Source organism: Tripterygium wilfordii, chromosome 2, assembly GCF_013401445.1.
Source record: "Tripterygium wilfordii isolate XIE 37 chromosome 2, ASM1340144v1, whole genome shotgun sequence".
Taxonomy (NCBI): Eukaryota; Viridiplantae; Streptophyta; class Magnoliopsida; order Celastrales; family Celastraceae; genus Tripterygium; species Tripterygium wilfordii.
Window position 1 is genome coordinate 1,171,409 of NC_052233.1, and position 23,710 is coordinate 1,195,118.

At 39.0% G+C, this 23,710-nt stretch overlaps 3 protein-coding genes and 1 non-coding gene across 4 annotated transcripts; 2 read left to right on the forward strand and 2 right to left on the reverse strand.

Moving 5' to 3' along the window:
- Positions 1-292: 292 nt before the first annotated feature.
- Positions 293-1,885, reverse strand: LOC120007512 (cold-regulated 413 plasma membrane protein 1-like). Its single transcript, XM_038857780.1, has 4 exons — positions 1,608-1,885; positions 1,040-1,147; positions 884-954; positions 293-780 (listed from the first exon to the last, which is right to left on the reverse strand). The coding sequence occupies exons 1-4, from the start codon at positions 1,784-1,786 to the stop codon at positions 527-529; spliced, it is 612 nt and encodes a 203-aa protein (XP_038713708.1). The 5' UTR covers positions 1,787-1,885; the 3' UTR covers positions 293-526.
- A 1,420-nt stretch (positions 1,886-3,305) lies between these two features.
- Positions 3,306-7,578, reverse strand: LOC120007292 (proteasome assembly chaperone 2). The gene is made up of 7 exons (XM_038857495.1): positions 7,461-7,578; positions 7,086-7,251; positions 6,949-7,007; positions 5,866-5,984; positions 4,832-5,069; positions 4,149-4,272; positions 3,306-3,643 (listed from the first exon to the last, which is right to left on the reverse strand). Exons 1-7 carry the CDS (start codon positions 7,518-7,520, stop codon positions 3,570-3,572), a joined length of 840 nt encoding a protein of 279 aa, XP_038713423.1. The 5' UTR covers positions 7,521-7,578; the 3' UTR covers positions 3,306-3,569.
- A 5,584-nt stretch (positions 7,579-13,162) lies between these two features.
- On the forward strand, positions 13,163-13,242 carry TRNAL-UAG. The gene has a single exon. It is a non-coding gene; the product is annotated as a tRNA-Leu (tRNA).
- Positions 13,243-13,392: 150 nt separating this feature from the next.
- On the forward strand, positions 13,393-17,456 carry LOC120007325 (pentatricopeptide repeat-containing protein At2g15630, mitochondrial-like). The gene has a single exon (XM_038857526.1). The coding sequence runs from the start codon at positions 13,435-13,437 to the stop codon at positions 15,328-15,330; it is 1,896 nt and encodes a 631-aa protein (XP_038713454.1). The 5' UTR covers positions 13,393-13,434; the 3' UTR covers positions 15,331-17,456.
- Positions 17,457-23,710: the final 6,254 nt, after the last annotated feature.

The window sequence follows — 23,710 nt, forward strand, 5'->3', positions numbered from 1 at the left end:
TCACAACTTTAAGCTCAACATTTCTACTAACATTGAAAATCAAACAATCCGCTCTACCAAACAGAGTCGAAATTAGATGGATAATAAACTTTTAAAAAAAATGTTGAGGCACACTCTTTCAAGCGCTATAAAGTAGCGCATGTGCGCCAGAAATGGAGCACGTGCTCTACTTTTTGGAGTATGCTCTATTTTGGAGCACCTTTGCCAGACACCAATGAAGGGGACATTTCGTCAAAATCTGTATTTTTCATACCCTATTTTATCTACTCAACCACTTTGATAGATACTGCTATGAATGCAAAGATTTTTATTTCATTTACAGCAGTAGCAGCAGTACATAATTGAATGAAACTCTACATACTTGAGAGTACTCCTCACCAAACAAACAAGAAGATGCAATTCATGATTAAAAAAAAAAAACCACAAGATTGGGAACAATTCAGAGTATGAAACAAGTCATAATTGACACAAAATAAATACATAACCAGAATAATATAGAACTCTGCAACAGCTTGAGAGGGTGTGATCACAGGAGGTCGATGATTAGTGCCCAAGCAGGATAGACCAACAGGAGGACTATGCCTACTGTGTTTGATATTCCATGAGCCTTTGTGAATGAATTCCTGAAACCACCAGAAGCTCTGATGTGTTCTTGCAGCAAATAACATGCAATAGCAAGACATATTGCCACACCAACCCAGCTGCTCCTTAAGGTGCTTGCAAACAAACTGGGTGCCACCACTAGTAGAATAATCAAAGCAGCTGGCATTTCTAACCAATCTGCAACACAGTAGTCATGACCAGTAGTACTAATCACATGCACAATCTTTTGAGCAAGAAATGAAGTGATAAGAGGGAAAAAAATATATCCAAGTTATAGTACCAGGGAAGCGCCGGGGGAAGAAAAGGCGTAGGACGATGGCGACTAAAGCAATCCATTTCCCTACCTCACCCCTGCAAAAACCAGACGATTCAGTAGCGTAAAATTGAACATTTTGAGGTCCCCAGGAACAAGTGGTGTTACAGAGTTGAGTGTTACCTGAATAAGCTAAAGATGATTGAAGGCAGGCTAAGGAAAATGTAAGGGATCAACAATTGTGTGAGAATGTTTGTTTTCCAGTTTGTCCGATCCAATATCAACAGATAACTGCATTAGCATGACAATGAAGAGGTCACTAATCTTTTTTGGGAACCAATAATTACAATATACAAGCTGGTCTTTGGATATGAGCCTAAACTCGGATTGTCAGACCCGGACATATAAAAATTCCCCACGTGATGACAGGATACAAAGGTATTGTTCCCAAAGTGGGAATCGAACTCACAACCTTCCGAGTATGGACGATCCCAAGTGGTTAAGAGGTCACTAATCCCTATCAGTGATTCTCAATTATATTGCATCATCATTATTCAGGGATCAACAAATTATGAAAAATAAAAACCAAAAACTATAATCTTAGGATTCAGTATATTAACCATGATAAACTATAAACCAAGTATTTTGACCTAAATCAGCAACACTAGCAGAGTAAAGAATCAAAAAAAAAAACACATACAAACATGAAATTGATAGGGTCAAAACACATATAATACACAAAAATACATACATAGCAGCGAAAGAAGCAACCCATTCAAGAAACGAAGTCCCGAATCCCAAGTTACCAAGCTTGATAGCATGATTTGCGAGCTTCTTGGCAGCATAACCCAGCTCTTTAAAATCCGCATCGATCAAGTAACTTGATTCTTCGTCTCTCCTCATTCTCAAGTAATTACTCTTTTTCCACATTTTTCTCGGATTCTTTCTTCTTTTTCTTGGCAACCAAACAACAATACACGGTCGATGCTTACTAAGACGGAGACAGGGATTATGAACCGAGAGGAAGATCTATAAACGGTAGATTCTCGAAGGAGGGATTGTTGCCACGTGGACCCCAATTATTGTTGCAATTTCGGACAACTCAATTTCGGACAGTTGTGATTGTTGACTCTTCCATTTGTCGGACGTGTAATAAGTTGACAACAAGCAATAGGTGGGTGGTATTAAGTGGTGGCAAAAATTCGGTTCTGCGTCAGTTTCAGGTCGGAAAACATCACATGTTTACGAAATATTTACATGTCCGGATCCTAACCCGGATTGAATTTCGGAAGTATTTAATTGACCAAACCCAGAATGGTTTAAATCCGAACAACTAAATAGGATAATAATCTAATCCGGGTTAGGGTTAGGACAAGTAAATCAGACAACATTTATGTGTTTGGACCCTAACCCTGTTTTAAACCGGACATAAATTTTGTTTTGGATCCAGATTTTAGACATATAACTTATGTCCAAACTTGGTTTAATTCGGGTCGAACAAATTCGGTCATCTAGACAGTGTTTTGTCATCCCTAGATAATACATTAATATAATATATTATCTTTATTTTTTTTTAATTCAGTTTACTTGTTCAATTTAGAAACTATATTGTATTTTCTGCCTTGTGTAATCTAGACACCCTGCCAGCAACTAGTTGTCATTGTCAACACTCTCTTTCATTGTTGTCGGTATTAAAATGTAGAACAGGACCCTTATCTTTATTCTGAATGTTGGGCTCTGCTGTAATAAAATTACAATAGACCCCCACTGTAATAGCAATTTGAGACAAAAAAGATTTTTATTTTATTTTGAAAAAATTATAGATGTGTAATTTATGATCTAACGAATCCAACGATATATTTTTTGTTCAAAACAAAAATCATATGCTACATGAAAAATGCTTAACAATTTTAGACCGTTGAATATAAACTCAAAACATTCGGTGTGTGGATCACGATGAATTTGATTTTTGTTTCGAACAAAAAATATATCGTTGGATTCGTTAGATCATAAACTACATCTATAATTTTTTCAAATTAAAATAAAAAAAATTTGTGATCATAAACTACATCTATTAGTCGTTAAGAACACAGAATCGAACTAGAGTACGTGTGCTTAACCCACATATCTACTGCCAAAGAACGAGCCCATAACCATAGCCCCGCAAAAACGCTGTCGCGGGACTCATATCTATGGTTACTGGGAAGGAAAAGGACTTCAATCCCTTGCTCAAGCAACCGAGCTACCAACTTTGGTGGTAATTTGTTCTTGTTCAATGCATACTTCTACTTCATCTTCACAGTTTGATTAGGAAATATATACCAAAAATTTAAGTAGTTTGGGCTACAGTGTCTATGATTAGCACATAAATCAGTACCCAAAGCAAACTCAGTTGCCAGCAATAACAAATTCCGTTCTAGGCAATCCCAATATCTAAAACCTGGTCATCTAAAATAAAATGGCAGTTTTTTCGCATTACTTAACACCCATTTCTGAACAATGAGAGTAAATACATACATTCATATTTGATCAACTCATTCTGCCAATACATGGCAAACTTTAGTCAGGACTTTCAGCTGCAAAGTCTATGCTCTTCAGATCTTGTAAGGGACTTCCACCAACAGATTATAAAGACATTCTAAGAGCATTGAAAACAAGCACCGCATCCTTATGGTCTTAGTACAGTATATGACTTGTTAACATTACATCAAACCTAGAAGATGGCCATATCCGGGGGTGGTCCATACACAGTCTTCCACGAATATGGGATACGCCATTTCTCTTCAACTGAAAAATAGCCAATAAAAGAGATGAGACTCATTGGTTTGACTTTCTCGGCCGGTTGGCATGTTCACCAAACCAAAGGTCATAGCATCATTTAGAAATTAGAGAGTAAATATAATGAAAAACTCATTAAGACCAATATCAATACGTTAAGATAGTAAAGCTGACCAAAAACTAGATCAAAGTGTTGGAAAAAATGCAGGTCAAGAAGTTGAAATAAAAGCATCCTAAATCACCTATAGCATCAATAAAATCATACTTACATTAGTCTTTCATGCAAGAAAATCTGTAACGATATAGAGAAGTGCAGATCATGAATAATTAAAAAAAAAAAAAGGAACTGAAATTAATTGTGTTAAGCTACGAGGAAATAATTCTCCCTAAAAAGGGTAAAATCCAAGACTTCCGATCACATATTCAGATTGAACTGGTGAAAACGCAATGTCTGGAAAAAAATTCTTTAACCATCACATTATATTTCAATATCTAAAACAAAATCGAAACTTACCACAGAAATTATCAGGGCTCAGCCCCAAAAGTTTGCATGTAGACTCAGCCAAATGAAAAGCATCAGATGTGTTATCTCCTTCTGAGCAGTAACATAATAAGCATGTAACTTTTAAACCTTTCGCCTGATACAGAAATCAGAATACATTTTTCAGTCAGTTTGGTATGCATAGACCACTTACCAAAAAATAAAAAAGTATGCATAGACTAACCACTATAGTCATGAATTGAGTATAATTTGAATAATGTTTATTAAAATTTAAAAGAAGTAGACTCTTAAACTTAGTTTTAGCTGATGGTGGACCCAGCTAAAACTGCATTGGCAAGTTCAGATGTGCAAATTAACCAAAAAAAAAAGAGAGAGAAAAGAATTACAAAGAGAGAGAAAAGAATTACACATTGAAAAGTAGTAAAGACACTAGTATCAATTCTCCCATGTACTCTGATTCAATCAAAACCCATACAGTATATTAGGCGCAAAAGTGAACTTATATGACTTTATAATCTGCAAACAGATAACGGGCTAAAATGACCCATAAAAAGGGAGAAAGAAAAGAATATAAAAAAATCACAATAAAGCAAGAACATTAACTCCAGTTTGAAATGAGAAACTAAAAGCAACCATAACACATATGCAAATCATGATACCGATGACAGAACATTGTCATCCTTGAAAGACCTAACCTTGAAACAAGAAAAAAGTGCAGCGAAAGGTAAACTTGGATAATAATCTTCTTCTTCTACATCATCTTCAAAAGGGTAACTGCTATCCTGCACATCATTTCCTTCAGCCAAAGAGCTAAGAAATTGCCATGACCTTTGATCAGGGTTATATTCCTGCAGTCTTTTCCACCCAAGTTGTTCACAGTAATCATCTGTGCCATCGGGTTTGGCGCTAGATAGGTAGTATATCTGCAAACCACTGAACAAGGGCCAAAAATTCAATATCAGAAAGATATATTAGGGAGCTGCGGACAATGCAAAAGATTTCAATAAATGTCAAGTGAAAGTAAGAGAACATGCTACTTTGCACAACTTTAAATTAGAAAAGTAAACTTTCAACATCGAAATACACTGAGAGAGAGAATAAAGTTGAAGTAAAACAAAGATCATCGGCAGCATCAACATCATCCAAACCTTTGTTACAAAAATTTTGGGGTCGACTAGTTGAATTCACAAAGAGAAATTAGTTTCTCTCTTTCTGGATTCATGTTATAAGGTTTGACTGGTTGCTGACCTGTCGCATACCTCCTTTAACCAAACTTGGGACTGGCAGTGTTGCTTGCCAGAGTTGCAAGTAAACGATAGATAGTGGAGAAGAACTGTTATTATAGTGAAGGAAATAAAAGGAGTAAAAGGCAGAATGGAATTTTGGCAAAAAGAAACAAGCATTTACTATGTAACCATGTCCTTGCAGTTTGAAGAAAGTAGACTGTCAAAAAAATGTGGCATGCATGATTCCTCTGGATTTTGTAGGCATAATTAATGAACGCAGAACAGGTCTGTAATTAATCAAGGCATAAAGAGGAAAACTGTTCCAATGTGTCATCAAAATGCCTAGTTGGATGTCCACATTGAAAAGGGTTGGTTGACAAGGTTCCCAGGAAGACTTTGGCCCGGCAGGAGACAACTAGTAACAATGTTGTACCAAATTGAAAATTTAAAGGCTTGCAATAGGTACTAATAGAAAATCAACATTACAAAGCTGCTTTGAATACCTTGACATGTCAATATGCCGCCACCTCCCAAAGTCTAAACTTGAAAGCACAACAACATGCTCTTTTCCATTAGCAGCAGCAAAGTCCGCCAAGTTTTTGGCAAATTCAACCATCATTCCCTGTTCATGCATTAAGGTATCACTCCACTGATCATATATTGTCAAGGTTGGAAAAATGTAAGCATAAATAGTATAGAGAACTCCAATTAAAAAACAAAATATTGTTCCACAGGGCATGGTTTGGTGCTGATGATGCTTAATAAAACATAGGCCTCCCCAGAAGAAGAAGGAAAAAAAAACCATAAATTTCCATTCAGCAATTATAGGCGGGTACTCAAGCAAAGGCATAACCCACAGAATGGTTCAAACTTTGATAAACAAATCATCACATCTCAGCAGATTTCTAACATGCAAGTTGAAAACAAAGGATTGTCACGTCTAACAAAATGAAAAATGAATGGCTCAATGTTAAATTTTTTATGCTGAATCTTGAACTTGCCATGGCTTATTCTGCCTAATATTTCATTGATTTACTAGCCAGGGGCACAAAAATATGTGTTCATCTTATTACATTTATTAGTTTCCAAACTTGAAAATAATATATCTCCACTACGTTGATTATGAAAGTTAAATGCCTTCTCAAATCTCAAGTTTTCAAAAAATAAGAAATTAGTCATGGAAGGAGTTTCATACAGGAGCTTCAGAGTTTCAATGCACACAAGAAGAGTTCAGATTTAGTGTCAAAATGAAAAGAAAAGGTCCATTTGCATATAACTGCGTAACCACTGCCCTAAGTGAAACTGTGAAAAGTTAGTTTTTAAAATAAAACAACCACAACAACAGAGAAATCTCTTAACTAATGTAACGGTGTTGGTAAGAGTGACATATTGTCCGGAAGAAATAGTTATACCCACTAAACTTTAGTTCCACATGCACTTTCAATAGTGTTGGCTTGTGCAAATCCTTCACCACGGAGTACATAAAACACTACTTGATGCATCAAATTCTTGAGAAACTCAAGATCATAAATTTCTCATAAATTTTAAACTATCACAGTTGAGTTAAACAGGAATTATAGTAATACCTGGACGACAGGGGATCTTTGTTGAATGAGAGTCAAGGCATTGGAGGGTGACTCATAAGCTGCAACTCCACCAAGTAAAATACTTAATCAAAAAACCTACCAAATCCCATACGTTACAGTGACAGAAAAAGGGGTACCTTCAAGAGGAAGAGCGAGCTCGCCGCAAGGAATAGGACCATAAGCATCGTTACCAACACAGGGAAGAATGTTAGGATCGTCTAAAAACCCAACTCTCTCCGCTCTCGACGAAGACACCAAGAGATCCACTGCTAGCTGCCCCACATTCCCAATCGACAATGCAGGCTGTAACCCAAGAAAAATAAAAATTGCAGATACCAATTAGGTACAAGTATCATAACAAACTCAAATTTCACTTGCTTGCTTTCTTAGTAGCAAATTAGCGGTCAAATTGAGAGTGAAACCCTAAACGAATAGCTAACATAAAAACTTTAATCGCAAATACGATAACAGATGAACAAAGACTGAAAAAGGCTGTAGAAATTGGAACAAACCAGAAGCAGAGTCGAACACTCTCTGCGAGGTTCCTTGCCTTCTTCCACTACAAATTCCATTCGTGAGTTTTTAATGTTCAGACTCCAGAGAGGAGTCGAGTTTAAAACAAAAAATGTGTTTCCTTTCGACTTGGAGAAGAAGATAGCAGCTTGGGCCTGAGAGTGGATATTGAGGTCACTGGGCTTGGGAACAAAATGATGGGCCTAAGAGTTCTAGCCTATTTTTGGTGGAACATGATGGGCTTAGACTAATTTGGCTGATGTCACTTTGTAGAGTTGAAGTTGAAGTACTGGTTGATTTGGAAGATTAAACCTAACCCACTAATTGAATTTGGTTAAATTAAAAGGAAAAAATGATTTGATTTGAAGGATTTTAAAATGAAATTCGAGTCTTTTTACTGTATGAATATCATTAAATTTTTGATAACCGAGAAAGATAGTTGTGGATGCAAAAATCTAGACGATCCACACGTCAATTACTGAGAGGGCTGATGCAGTAGCAAGTCTCCATGAATTCTGCAAGAACAAAAGAGAGGGTGGCCCTTTGTGATAGGTAGGCAAGAACAAAAGAGAGGGTGGCCCTTTGTGATAGGTAGGATATGGAGTGTTATGACAGGTATGATCAAATCTCTCCTGATTCTAATCTTGATCCCTAGTCTTCTTGACGTTTGAATGTTAGCTTGAGATATTTTATTGGGAGTGAGAGAGATCATCTCCCAGCCTCTTCCCTAATACGATGTTTATTGGAAGTTCTCTTTATCCATACCACGTGTTATGTTGATCTGGTATGTGTTATTTTATTTATCCACAATACCATATAAATCTACTATTAATTTGGACATCAAGGGCCTAAACTCCGGCCATCGCACATAAATTTACATCCTGTCGACACATGGTAAATTGAATCAAAACATAATACTTGACCATACATGTAATTGCTCGCATTAGAAATCGAACTCACACTCCTAAATCTGTATGATTTGGATCTAGAGATATTCATCAACTGAACGCACAAGTGGTTGCTGGCGATAAACATGTCCATATTCAAAATTCCATCATCGGTGGCTAAAAAGTTAGAATCTCTGCAAAGGAATTTTTTGTGGGGGGGAACTGAAGAAAAGAGAAGGATTCACTGTGTAAAATGGGAACAGGTTTGGAAGCCAAAGTCAAAAGGTGGTTTGGGCATTGTTGATATTACCCTAAAAAATAAGGCCCTTCTTTTCAAGTGGATATGGCGTTTTGTTAGTGAGGAAAATAGCCTATGGAGGAAGGTTATTCTGGAGAAATATGGTAGCAGTTTGGCTGTTCATTCGAATAATATTCCCACTTCTCAATCAGCCTCGCCTTTGTGGAAGAATATACAATCTTTGGCTTCTTGCCCATTGTATACAGACGGCATTGGTATTATAGTGGGGAATGGGATGAAAACTTTGTTTTGGCATGATACTTGGTTGACTGACAGATCCCTCAAGGAGTTGTTTCCGCGGTTATACAATATTTCTCTTCAACGCAGTGAGAAGATTGTGAATATGGGAATTTGGGAGAATTATAAATGGGAATGGATCTTTGTATGGAGAAGGAGACTCTTTCACTGGGAGGAATCTCTTGTGAATGAAATGATGCAAGGTCTATCCTCATATATATTAAGTCCTGCCAGGATTGACAGGAGAATCTGGAAATTTAGTTGTGATGGAGATTTCAATGTAAAGTCAGCTTACCACAAGCTGTTAGATGTCTTGATACAAAGTGTGCCAATTGACAACCTTCCTAATACCGTTATTGTTTGGAAAAGTTTGGCTCCTCCAAAAGTAGAGATTTTTGTATGGATTTTAGTCCAGAAGAAACTCCAAACGAGGGATTCCCTTACTAGGAAGGGTATATTACATGACTCAGAAAACTTGTGTCCGTTTTGTGCTACTGAAATTGAATCTGTTGATCACTTATTTTGCCAATGTGCTGGACCTTTATCCGTATGGTATCGCATTATGAAATGGTGGGGTTTCTGCTGGTGTCCCTCTGCTGATATTAATAAAATGTTTGAACAATGGGAGTCTATGGTTTCACAAGGGAGCATATAGAGGAAAATATGGTGCTTATTGTTCTATGTGGTTGTGTGGTCTATTTGGAAGGCAAGAAATGAGCTGATTTTTGAAGGAAAGGATGTCAATTGGCTGGATATATACCATTTAATTTTTGTTAGATTGAAATACTGGGTTACTTACATAGTGCCTCATTTCCCTTATCAAAGTTTTCAGCTGGCACAGTCCTCGGAGTGTATAAAATTCTGGACAAATACAAGGTCTAAAAGACCATCTTCAGCATTGACGTGGAATCCCCCAAGCCAGGGCTGGTTAAAATGGAATGTAGATGGATCCTCATTGGGTAAGCCGGGAAGGTCGGGGATTGGTGGTGTGCTGAGAAGTGAGTATGGCTCGATAATATGCTTTTTCTCATGCCATATTGGAATTTGCGAATCAAATGAAGCAGAGTTGAGAGCTATTAGAAAAGCTTTGGAGTTATCTACATTGCCAGCTTTGCCCTCACATGTAGGGATCATTCTGGAAACAGACTCTCAAAATGCTTTCAAATGGGTCTCAAAAAATGGAGTCACACCTTGGCGACTTGAACAATCAATGAATGCAATCAGCATTGCAAAATTGCAGTTACAAAATTTCCAGGTACATCATATTCGGCGAGAAAGAAATGCCATGGCTGATATGCTAGCAAGAGAAGGAGTCAGGCGCTCATCTGATTATGTGAGATGGTTCTAAAAACACTGGGGATTGGGGGTGTGTGTGTTATCTCTTTCTCTGTGTTTTCTGATCAATATGTTGGGTGTATTTTGGGGTTGCAAACACTGGGTGCGTGTGTTTTGTGGGTTAATCACTGTGTGTCTGGGGATTACACTGGGTGAGTGTGTTTTTTTGCTCTAAACACTGGGTATGGGTATTTGTATTGTTCTAAACACTGGTTTTTTGGGGTCTGGGGTGTGTGTTATACTTCTTTCTCCTTTCTTGAGCTTTTCCTGGTCTTTTCTTTGGGGTGTGGTTTTCCTGGTCTTTTCTCTAGGGGTGTCCTGTGTTTTCTCCTATGTCTTCGTTTTTTCTTTCTTTTCGCCTTCTCTATCAGGTTTTGTTTTTGCTTTTGGGAGTTTTTTTTTTTTTTTTTTTTCTTCCTCCTCCCCCCTTTCCTCCTTTTTTTCCTGGTGTCTCCCCTTTTGGTTTCTTCTTTCGGTGTCTTTCTATGTGCTCTTGTTGTTAGCACAGTTGGCCCTCTCTCTTTCGTTTAGGATCACAATAAGGTGGTACCAGTACATGCTATCATCAGATGGCAAGGTGGTTACAAGCACAATCGCATGGACGCATCATACATAAGATACATGGCAGAGTCCCAGAACTAGACCACTGGGGTTGAAAATGTAAATTGATTATATCTTGAGTTCATGCTTTCTGCTCTAAACCTCATCTTTACTACTCTCAATTGAAGTTTCTTAAGACAAGGTGTTCCTGCTCCAAAAGCTCAACGTGTTTTCCAGCTTTCACAGCCAATACATATTTGAAATTCTGCTCCTCCCTTCAAACGTTTATGGAAATCAAGTGGATGCTTATTTATTTTGTAATTTTTTGTTTTGGCTCTTGTATATTCTCAGGCCATCTGTTTTCGATGTCCTGTTTTGTTTCTTGTACTGTTTTTGTTGTTTCAATATATTGTTGCTTTATCAAAAAAAACATGCCAAATAACTAATCTTGTGTTCATTTAAATGTTTTGGACCACTTCACTTTTATATGATAGGAAAACGACATAGTATTATGTGGAAATTTGAAGTCACATTGAAAGTTAGCATGTATCTATTGGCAAAGAAGGCCAAATGATTAGAACCACAAATCTAATCAAACAATTGGAAATTAAGAAACAAACAAATTCTTCAATGGGAAAGAAACGGAAGTCGAAGGGAAATTGGCTCTTGCACCGACTTTTCAGAAAATTGGAGTTGTTTGTTTTTGCTGCTAATGCCGCCTGTTTTACCATTTCTTCCCTCATATATATATAGAACAGCATCAAAAAAGAAAAAGAAACAGTCAACAACTCTACAGACCGTCCGACCCAATTGAACACTAACAGTTTCTGTGCTTTTGTTCCAATAATTAGGCCCAAGTTGTTGAGATTGTAAGTAGAAAAAGAAAAAAAAAGAAAATTGATAATTCATGAACTGTTTATCGACAAAAGGGATATTTCATTTTTCATATTATGACTTACGACTTACAACTTACAAGCACAGCAAAAGAATTGATATGCACAACACACAAATATATATATATATATATATATATATATATATATATAAATATATATATACACGTACAATGATTCATGCTATATATATGAATCGGTAATCACAAAGGAGCAAACATGTCCATGAGCAAGAAAACAGTAGTCTCTGAAATTGTGGCGCTGTCGTCTTCCTTTTCCTTGGCTTTAATCTTTATATCTTCCACTTCTTCTTCTGCTTCTTTGGCCTTGTCTTTTGACAATGATAATAATAATGGCTTCTTGACCTTTTCAACCCTCTCTTTTAGCCTTGCTAGCTCGCTAACCCAGACCTCCACCACTGCTGACATTTTCACAAACACTTGACAAACCCCAATTTTCTTTCTTTCCTTCTTCTTTCCTTCCTTCTCTTCCTTTCTTTCTTTCTTGTGTTGGTGAATTGAATAAAAAGAGTTTGCTTGGTTTATATATAGGGGAAGATTAAGGAGGGGCGTTTTGGTAAAATAGAATTATGATTTGAGCGGTTTAAGGTTCGTGCTCGTGGGTGAAAAAATCTGTGTGTTGTCGGGCCGTAGAATCGTAGATACCGATAGGATCTGGCTTGCGGGATATTCGCGAGTACGGTGTGGTTGCTCACATTGTTGTTTACGTGTGTCTCATGCAAACCAATATTGACCTATTATTCAAGGGATCCTTATCCTTCCAAGTGTGAGACTTTTTAAAATGTGAATAGTTGTATCATGCAAAGACATTTTAACTTACAATTATACTATACAAATTTGTCATTTGGACATTCGATATGAGTTTAAATTCGGGACGTTAGACAAGACGTATTGCCACAAGTATTATTCTCAATGATAATCGAACTTATGACCCCCGAGTCTATACAATATGGCTCCAGAGAGATTTTTCACCAGCTATTCTATCACCCATGTGGTTTTCAGGGGACGCAGTGATATTTAAGAAATTAATATACTAATATTGATAAAATTAGTGATGATTTTTGAGTTTTTTTTTTTAATTTTCATTCTATTTAATTTTTTTTGTTTTGATCCGGTCATCTCACATAAATAATAGGCCCCTCTAGAAGCTGTTAAGGGGAAGGGATTATAGCTTGTTTGTGATTTGTAGGAGAAAAACCAACTCTCATGCTTAGTTTATCAACAACAAAAAGAAAATGTCAAATGTGAAAGAAGTTTTGGAGCTTCAAACAAAATATAGATAGTTCAAACACACTAGAGAGACCAGCCAAATTAATGTTCCATTTTTCACAAGTAAAACACAAAACAAGGTTCAATACCATACTTTTTCCATATTGTTCACACCCAACAGTTGACTGGTCTACTTGTACAAAGTTGAATGGGTGTGGCAAAATGTGTGGCAATTCTAAACAATCTATATATTACTTAACATAACACGTTTCGTTTATCGACGACAGTTTGGCCGAGTGGTCTAAGGCGCCAGATTTAGGCTCTGGTCCGAAAGGGCGTGGGTTCAAATCCCACAGCTGTCAAATTCAATTTTATTTTTTTGCTCTCAACCCACCCGACCCCCGACCCCGACCTACCCAGCGTAACCCGGACCCATCCAGCGTTTATCTGATTGGGCCGGATCTGGGCTCACCTTCAGATTTGGATTTAAATCGAAAGAACTTGAGAAGCAAAGCCAGTCTCTCGTTCTCAAAATCAAGTTTCTTGCCGCAACTATGAAACGCTTCAACGTCCTCAACTCACTTGTCTTCAAACTCCACAAGAACTCCCATGAAAACATCTTCTCTATAACGAAACTATTCTCTTCGGCTTCACAACCACTAACTGAGATGGAAGCAGATCAGGTAACGAAGCAACAGCTGCTTGACTCGATCAATTCTTCTCAGTGGCATTTCATCAAACAGGTTTCGCCCAAGCTTACTCCTTCTCTTGTATCCTCCACTTTGTTCAGTCTCCAGAAAACCCCTGATTTGGTTCTTCAATTCATAGCCCACATCGAGTCTCATTGCCTCGATGCTAGAACCCGCTGTCTTGCTATAGGAATCGTCTCTCACCTCCCGTCCCAAAAACCTGCTTTGCAGCTGTTTAAGCGAGCCATCAATGATGGTCTTGCGACGAACATAGAGTTTTTTGATGCGCTGGCGATTTCCCGTGATGAGTTGGGTGTAAAGAGTAGTATTGTTTTTGATTTTTTGATAAGGGCTTATTGTGAGTTGAGGAAAGGTGATGATGCGTTAAAGTGCTTTGATATGATGAAGAAAAAGGGAATTTCGCCTAAGGTCGAGACTTGTAATGAGATGTTGAGTTTGTTTCTAAAGTTGAACAGGACGGATACTGCATGGGTTTTGTATGCGGAGATGTTCAGATTAAGGATTAAGTCCAGTGTGATCACATATAATATAATGATTAATGTGTTATGTAAGGAAGGGAAGTTGAAGAAGGCAAAGGAATTCATGGGGTTTATGGACAGTTTGGGAGTTAAACCTAATATTGCCACTTATAACACCATAATCCAGGGGTATTGTTCGAGAGGGAGGTTTGAGGCAGCTCATGGTGTTTTAAGTACAATGAAAGATAGAGGTGTTCCTCCGGATTCATATACATACGCTTCGTTTGTTAGTGGATTGTCAAAGGAAGCAAGACTTGAGGAGGCATCTATGATGCTTGGAAAAATGAAAGAAATTGGGTTGGTTCCGGATGCAAGGACTTACAATATCTTGATTGATGGATATTGCAATAAAGGGGATTTGGACTTGGCTTTTAGCTTCAGGGATGAGATGGTTGAGAAGGGGATATTTCCGACCGCGTCAACTTACAATGTGTTGATTCATGCATTGTTAATGGAATGCAAGATGAGTGAAGCTGATCATTTACTTAAAGAAATGGAAGAAAAGGGGATTGCTCCTGATGTTATAACCTATAACATTTTGATTAATGGGTATTGCAGAGGTGGGAATGCAAAAAAAGCCTTTGATATTTACGATGAAATGGTGGTTAAGGGGATTCAGCCTTCACAAAAAACTTATACACCTCTTTTATATGTTTTGTGTAAAAGAAACAGAATGAAGGGGGCGGATAACTTTTTTGAGAAGATACAGGGTAAAGGCGTGTATCCAGATCTCATAATGTTCAATGCTTTGATTGATGGCCACTGTGCTATTGGGAATATGGAACGTGCATTTGCACTGTTAAAGGAGATGGATATAAAGAAAGTTACTCCAGATGAAGTAACTTATAATACCCTAATGCAAGGCCGTTGTAGGGAGGGGAAAGTTGAAGAAGCCCGTGAGCTTCTTGAAGAGATGAAGAACAGGGGAATAAAGCCTGATCACATTAGTTATAATACCCTGATTAGTGGGTATAGTAGGAGAGGTGATATGAAGGATGCTTTCAACGTTCGGGATGAGATGTTGAATATCGGATTCAACCCTACGCTTCTCACATACAATGCTCTTATAAAAGGGTTGTGCAAAAACCAAGAAGGTGATCTTGCTGAAGAACTACTTAAAGAAATGGTTAGTAATGGCATTAAACCTGACGACAGCACATACATCTCTTTGATTGAGGGAATGCAAACGGTTGATAATTGTTCATTAAGTAGTGATTTGTAGTCAATTTTTTCGTCACAAACAGTTGACCTTTAATGGCGAATGGGGTATTTCAAATTAAATCTTCCCCTTTTTCTGCATGAAGAAAAGCTCTGGTTTGGGATCTTTTGGTACTTCAAAGTTCAAAGTACAAAATATTCCCCTGGTTCAGCTCAGATGGCTACATTGTGGAGTAAATTATTGCTAGTGGATTGAATCTATATGAGCTTCACAAAGAGGCATATCTGTTGGTCTTGGAATTTGGAACTTGTTCTTTTGGAATTATACAACATATTTTCCTTTCATTTATTCTCCTATCATATTTTCTTAAATAAGATTAGGTATTCATCTTCTTTCTTGTTTGTAAAGTTAGCAGGGCAATGCTGCTGAATGTATTCTGGGGTTGAAACTATTAGCATTGCATTAGGTACATTTAAAAATGATCTTCCTGGATTCCATCTACAAAATGCAATAGAATAATGTCGCTTTAATATGTGAATTTTAAGAAATATACATGATATGTGCACATCAGAAAGATTTCTTTTCTGTCTTCCAAACCCCTTCAGATCATGTTCATTCCTTCTGTTTCCAGCTTCCATTTCCATTTATAGTCACCGTGTCTTCTTTGCTTTGTCAGTTCACCTTTTAGCTGCAGTGTTTAAATTGCCAGTTCCTAATTGTCTGGTGCAAAATATTTTCCTCTCTGATCTCATGGGATCAAAGGTAATCCTTTCGTTTAGTTATATGTTTTTTTGAAATAAACATTATTTTTTTCCTGGTTATACATCATTCACAAACATGGTGGCAACATTGATTTTTTAACTGATTTAATTGTATGTAAATTCTGGATTTATAGTAGGATGTATATCCTTATAATCACTGGTAGCTCATTAGATCTCTGTCTTATTTATTTCCTAAGTTCCCTTATGTGAAAATGCAAGATCTTAGAGAATTGTGTCTGAAGCAGTCTTTGGATGATTAAAATTTGATGAATTGATATCGTCGAAGGGTAGAATTCATCGCTTTGGTAAACTATAATTAGGTTTGCCTTTCTAGATGACTTAATGCTATCTAAGATCACTAAGTGGCCATAGGAGGTTCTACTCTTGATGTATTCTTTAAAGCGCTTTTGTTTGCTTGCCCATACCCTGCTTTTCTGACATACATGGCATTAGTTTAGAAACTCTTGAGAATGGTAGCATCTCAGGTGTTTAAATTTCCAACTGAATTGACGATGATGCTATCTAATTTTGAAATTTATATGAGCTCACTGATTCTCCAATAATCCATTGTTTTGCAATAAGGAGGTATTAGTTCTGCCTGTCAGAGGCTTTGCGTCAAAGGTAAAGAAATGGCTGGTTCTATGTTTATGTAATATGTTTCATTTACTTTAGTTATAAACAGACAACTTTCTCATACATTGTCTGGTAGCTGTCTTTTGCTGAGAATTAATTGTTGGACCTTATGTAACCTTCTATTTTCAGTTATCTTCTTCCTCATTTGTGAGCACACAATCTGCATATTCAGAAGACTCTAGGTTTCTTTGCTGGTTAGTGCTGATCTCAAACTTGAGAAACAAAAAATCAATTGTTATGATGCCTTTTAAATAAGCTCGCTTGGAATTTATTTCTATCCGTAGCACATTTGCAGGTGGGTCTTTTTTTTTTTTTTGATAGATGTGAATTTTATGAGATGAGAATTACATAATAAGTTGTTTTCATTGTCAACGGCTGTGCCGTGCTGAGTTCAATCAAAATGCGCATGTTATTTTAATAACCATCATCTTACACTTCAAATATCATTCAGGCAGTGCACGGATAAGAACACCGGCAGAAGTTTATTTGGTACTTGATAGACTTATTGTTCACAGGTATAAACGAAAAGGCAAGGGCATCAGAGAGCAGCAAGTGTAGGGCCTTGATGAAGACACATGTAATCTTTTTATTGGCATGTCCTGTTGGTAACAGACTCTGAGTATATAGTCTGGTAGCAGTAGTGGTAGTGGTATTCTGGAATTGAGTAGGACGTGTTGTCTTTTGGAGGTCCTAACTCCTCGAAAGTTAGGTTTATCTTTGCATTTCCTGTGTAACAGCTTTCTCTTGTTTTTCCCTTTCAATCAATATAGCCACATTCCTCTGGTTTACAAGTTATATTCTGTTGTTTTGCTGTGATAGTTTGTATTAATCTGTTGTGGTCTATCATTGGTATCGGAGCAGTGACGGTACTGGTATGGCCAAGGCGAAAATGGAAGGAAGAACAGATGCTTTGGAGAAGGACATGGGGGAGATGAAAACTGTCGTTGGCGGTTTGAAGGAGGACATGGAAACGATGAAGCTGTACTTGGCTGAGATGCGTGATTTCTTGAAAGTTTCCGACACTTCTTCGAGAGGTAAGGACAAGGTGGGTGGAGAGTCCTCTCGTCCACCAGATAGTTCTTCGGAACCACGCCTCGCAGGGGAGTGGGAGTTTAACCACAGGAAACTGGATTTACCCATATTTTCCGGCGATGACCCTTCGGGGTGGCTGTTTCGAGCGGAGCGGTACTTCACGGTGAATCAGGTGGCAGAAAATGACCGCATCGCTGCTGCAGTGGTTTGCCTTGAGGGACGGGCCCTGAGTTGGTTTCAATGGGTGGAATCGCGAACACCTATTGTTACATGGCAGGGTTTTCGTTCGGCCTTGTTGAAGCGCTTTCGTAGTTCTCAGGAGGGTACTGGGTATGAGTGCTTGGTGGCGTTGCGGCAGGAGGGCACAGTTGCAGAGTACCGTGAACGATTTGAACAGTTGTCGGCGCCGTTGAAAGATGTTAGTGAAGAAATGCTAGCTGGGATATTCGTTAATGGGCTCAAAGATGTTATTCGGGCTGAAGTGAAAATGAGCCCAACGTTGTCATTAATGGGCTTGATGGAGTTGGCCCAGCGGGTGGAGGATAGAAACATAGCTTTGGCCCAAGCCACAGCCTTCCAGTCCCAACGTTTCTTGTCATCCGGAGGAAGTCGTGGCAGCAGTTCAACCACACCTCTGGTGAAAGCGTCCGAGTCACCCCGATCTTCGCCAGTACCTAAGACCGACAACCGTGATAACAAATCCATCACCCCTCCTTTGTTGGCAGTGAAGAAGGATTCTGTTCGTCACCTTTCTGATGCGGAAGCCCAGCGGCGGCGTGAGCGCGGCCTTTGTTTTCGTTGTGACGAAAAATATCACCCAGGCCATCGCTGTAAGAATCGAGCACTACAGGTTTTACTTGTCTCTGACGATGAAGAGGAAGGGGGGGACCCCGCTGATAATCAGATTGAAGAAACCATTCCAACGGACGTTACTGAGAATAACAACTTAGAGCTCTCGATGAACTCCATTTTCGGTTTGTCGACCAACAAGAGTACACTTAAGGTGCGTGGATTACTTAAGGGTCGAGAAGTGATCATATTGGTGGATAGTGGTGCTTCCCATAATTTTATTTCTCCCGAAGTGGTTTCGGTGTTAGCAATTCCGGTGTGTAGCAAGCGGAAATTCACGGTCCAAGTTGGCAATGGGGTTTGCGTTACCGGTGCCGGGTACTGTCGTGGAGTTCAATTTGTTGTGCAAGGGCAGGAGTTTAGTGATCACTTTCATGTTTTTGATCTTGGGAGTGCCGATCTAATTTTGGGTATAGCCTGGTTGCGATCTTTGGGTGACATTTCAACGAATTACAAGAAATTGACCATGCAGTTCAACAAGGAAGGGCGGACTGTGGTGTGGTAGGGTGATCCCGCGTTGTCCAAAACCGTGATTTCACTCAAATCTATGTTGAAGACAATACGTAATGGAGATTTGGGGTTTTTGGTGGAGTTTGGAGCCTGTCAAATTCTAGAGTCTGTGGGGTGTCCAGAGCCTCAATCCCAGGTTATTCATGACGCAAGTGTAGTTCCGTTGGAGCTACCACCTGAGTTACGGACCATATTATTGAGGTTTCCTTCGGTGTTTACTGCCAGGGAGGGTTTACCAGTGAAAAGGCATCATGATCACGCTATTGCTCTCCGTGAAGGGGCTTCTCCGCCAAATATTAGACCCTACAGATATCCATATTACCAAAAGACTGAGGTTGAGAAGTTAGTCTGTGAAATGCTGGCAGCAGGGATAATTAAACCCAGTAATAGTCCTTATTCTAGTCCCGTCTTGTTGGTAAAGAAGAAAGACGGAGGATGGAGAATGTGTGTTGATTACAGGGCTTTAAACAAGTTGACTATACCAGATAAATTTCCTATCCCAGTTATTGATGAACTTTTAGATGAGTTGCAGGGAGCTACGATTTTTACGAAGTTGGACCTAAAATCTGGTTACCACCAAATCCGTGTGCGAGATCAGGATACTGAGAAAACAGCGTTTCGAACACACGAGGGTCACTATGAATTTCTGGTTATGCCGTTTGGATTAACAAATGCTCCGTCTACCTTTCAATCATTGATGAATGCCATCTTTAAGCCGCACCTTCGTAAGTTCATTTTAGTATTTTTTGATGATATTCTAATCTTCAGTTTGGATTTCTCTCTGCACTTACAGCACTTGGAGATTGCATTTGCTATACTCTGCCAACATGAATTAGTAGTGAATGTCAAGAAATGTGTTTTTGCCCAATCTCAAGTGGAGTACCTGGGTCATATTGTATCTTCCAAGGGAGTCTCGGCTGATCCTGCCAAGATTCAAAGTATGATAAGCTGGCCAGTTCCTAGCACCATCAAATCTTTGAGAGGTTTTCTTGGCCTCACAGGTTACTATCGGAAGTTTGTGAAAGGCTATAGTACACTTGCTCTTCCTTTGACAGCTTTGCTAAAGAAAAATGCCTTCTTGTGGGGCGACGAGGCCCAGGCAGCTTTTGACCAATTAAAGAAAGCAATGTGTGAGGTCCCTGTTTTAGCATTGCCTAATTTTTCTAAGGACTTCATTGTCGAAACGGATGCTTCTGGGAGTGGTTTGGGGGCAGTCTTGATGCAAGATGGCCATCCCCTTGCTTACTTTAGCCAAGTTTTGTCTCCCCGCGCTCGTCTCAAATCTGTTTATGAGCGTGAACTCATGGCTATCGTGTTTGCCACCCACAAATGGAGGCACTATCTCTTGGGGAGGAAATTTGTTGTGCGCACCGACCAGAGCAGCCTGCGTTTTTTGCTGGACCAGCGAGTGATCCATGAAGGACAGCAGAAGTGGATTACTAAACTTCTTGGTTTTGACTTTGAGATACAATATAGACCTGGCCTAGAGAACAAAGCCGCTGATGCTTTATCTAGAAGGGAGGAGAGTTCTGAGATTGAAGCCGACAAGAATTCCTCGGGGGTGCATACTACCGAGAAGCCCTTGTTATTGGCTGGGCTATCAATTGTTTCATGCCCCACTCTGCTGGATTTACAGGATGAGGTCTTGCAAGATGCTCAGTTGAAAGGAATTGTTCAATCTCTGATATTAAGTCCAGATAGCAAACCACCCTATTCGTTGATTGGAGGCTCTCTTTTCCATCATGGTTGTCTGGTGATTCCTAGGAGCTCAACTCGTATTCCTGCTCTCATGCAAGAGTTTCACTCCACTCCTCAAGGAGGTCATTCCGGGTTTTTTCGCACGTTTAAGAGACTTTCCAGTGTGGTCTTTTGGGTGGGCATGCGGACTGATATCAAGAATTTTGTGGCTAAGTGTGCGGTGTGCCAAACACACAAGTATTCCACTCTAAGTCCCCAAGGACTCTTGCAGCCTTTACCAGTGCCTACTGCGGCTTGGAATGACATTACTATGGATTTCTTGGGTGGTCTACCGCGAGTTAAGGGGGTGGATACTATTTTGGTGGTGGTGGACAGGCTAACAAAATATGCCCATTTTCTTCTTCTGGGACATCCTTATTCAGCTATGGAGGTGGCTCTCCTTTTCATTAAAGAGGTGGTCCGATTGCATGGGTTTCCACAGTCAATTGTATCTGATCGTGACAGTGTTTTTATGAGCCATTTCTGGTCTGAATTATTTAAACTGTCCGGTACTACTCTAAAAATGTCTACGGCATACCATCCCCAAACGGATGGTCAATCGGAGGTTGTGAATCGTTGTTTGGTGGAATATCTCAGACGTTTCACAAGTCAACACCCTCGGCAGTGGCCAAAATGGGTGGCGTGGGCAGAATTTTGGTATAACACTTCTTACCATATTTCTGCCGGTATGACTCCCTTTCAAGCACTATATGGGCAAGTTCCTCCAGCACTACTGAAATTTTCTGGTGATATATCAGGAATAGACGAAGTCAACCTACTTTTGCAAGATCGTAATGCTATACTGGAGCAGCTCAAGGAGAATTTGGTTGTGGCCCAGAATCGGATGAAGCAATATGCTGATAAAAGGCGCAGGGAGGTGAGTTTTAACCCAGGAGACCTTGTTTATGTACGACTCCAGCCGTATAAAGTTAAGTCTCTAGCAAAGCGACCATATCACAAGCTCAGCCCTCGTTATTATGGTCCTTTTGCGGTGTTGGAAAGGATTGGTGATGTGGCTTATCGCTTGGAGTTACCACCCGGGACAAAAATCCACTCTACATTTCATGTCTCCCAGCTCAAGCCATCCTTGGCTACTGGTACCCCTACTCAGCTTTTGCCCTCAACCTTGAGTGAGGATTTGGAATTATTAGTTGTCCCAGAAGACATCAAGCAGGTGAGAAGGCTCCTAACTGGTCAGTGGGAAGTTTTGGTCAAGTGGAAGAACTTGGATGACTGTGACAGCTCATGGGAGTTGGCTGAAGACATACAAAAGCAATTTCCAACCTTCAACCTTGAGGACAAGGTTAAACTCCTAGGGAAGGGTATTGATAGACTTATTGTTCACAGGTATAAACGAAAAGGCAAGGGCATCAGAGAGCAGCAAGTGTAGGGCCTTGATGAAGACACATGTAATCTTTTTATTGGCATGTCCTGTTGGTAACAGACTCTGAGTATATAGTCTGGTAGCAGTAGTGGTAGTGGTATTCTGGAATTGAGTAGGAGGTGTTGTCTTTTGGAGGTCCTAACTCCTCGAAAGTTAGGTTTATCTTTGCATTTCCTGTGTAACAGCTTTCTCTTGTTTTTCCCTTTCAATCAATATAGCCACATTCCTCTGGTTTACAAGTTATATTCTGTTGTTTTGCTGTGATAATTTGTATTACAACAGCTGTGATAATTTGTATTAATCTGTTGTGGTCTATCAGTACTGTCCATGGATTGATTCTGACTAAATTATTTGGCATTTGTATTTTTTTTCCTCTTCTTGTCTCAAGAATGAAACAAAAGGCATCAAATCTGGCATTGTTTTCGTCATGCCTCTTGGCCGTACTTGTGAGATGGCCAACACAAATCCTTTTATAGCAGGCTTAGTTAATTTCTGTGGGACAAATTATTGCCATTCTTGTATTGTGGCGATGCACGAAGAGAACAACCCAAAAGATCTTTGAAAGGTATGGCATTCATTATTTTTTGGATATATCTATCGCATTCACTATTTAGTAATGAAGTGTGACATTGTTTGACAGTATTATCTTCAAAATCAATATGCAAGCACGGGTGTTTCATCTGCCTTGTGTTGTATATCAGTCTATAACCTTTCCTTAACTTGGAAGCCAATGACCTCAAGTAAATCAAATTATGTCTTGATTCCATGGTGGCTCATTCATGTTTTAATGTAGTTTTACTTATTTCAGCATCTATGAGGATATCAGAACACTATCAACATGAAAAAAATTTCGAACGACCGAAGATGGTTTGATTATATAATTCTTTTGTTTTTTTGGTTGTGCATTAGAAATTGTTTACTTTTTGCTTCCATGAGTTCTTTATGCAGGACAACTCCAAGCTTCATACTGTTCCCCACATCCTCTGGTTGCTGTAGTGTGGAGTTAACTTTTAAAAGTGGTAGTCAGACTCAAAAACATCTTTTAGTGACTGCCACTATAATATCAGGTAATATTCTTGGAATCTCACTCCTTTGCATTATTGTATAACCTTTTAGGTAATTGAGAAACTGAAGAATTGTATTTGCTTTCGTACTACATGATAAATGGGGTAATCTTGTGGCCTTCAAAAGCTTGAAGGGTCTTTTCTTTCGTACCTCGGAGAAATGGAGTCGCATGTTTTGTTTATTAGAATCCTTACAATGCTATGCAACAATGAAAGTGAGCTGGTGTTCATCCATTCTTTTGACTTCCGCATACTTGAATTGGAATTAAATCCTAGCCCTTAATTCAAACTACTTTCGCTAAATGTTTTCCTGCAGCTCTTATTGTTTCAATTTCAGTTCTATTTCTAGGGTGCTGGTTTATGAACATGGGTTTTATGCTTTGTGTTCCTGAATTTGTTCCCAAAGGTTGCTATATGCAAATGGCCAAGATCTGTACATATGCTTGAGCAGTCTCTTGTGCAAGGCAGTCAAC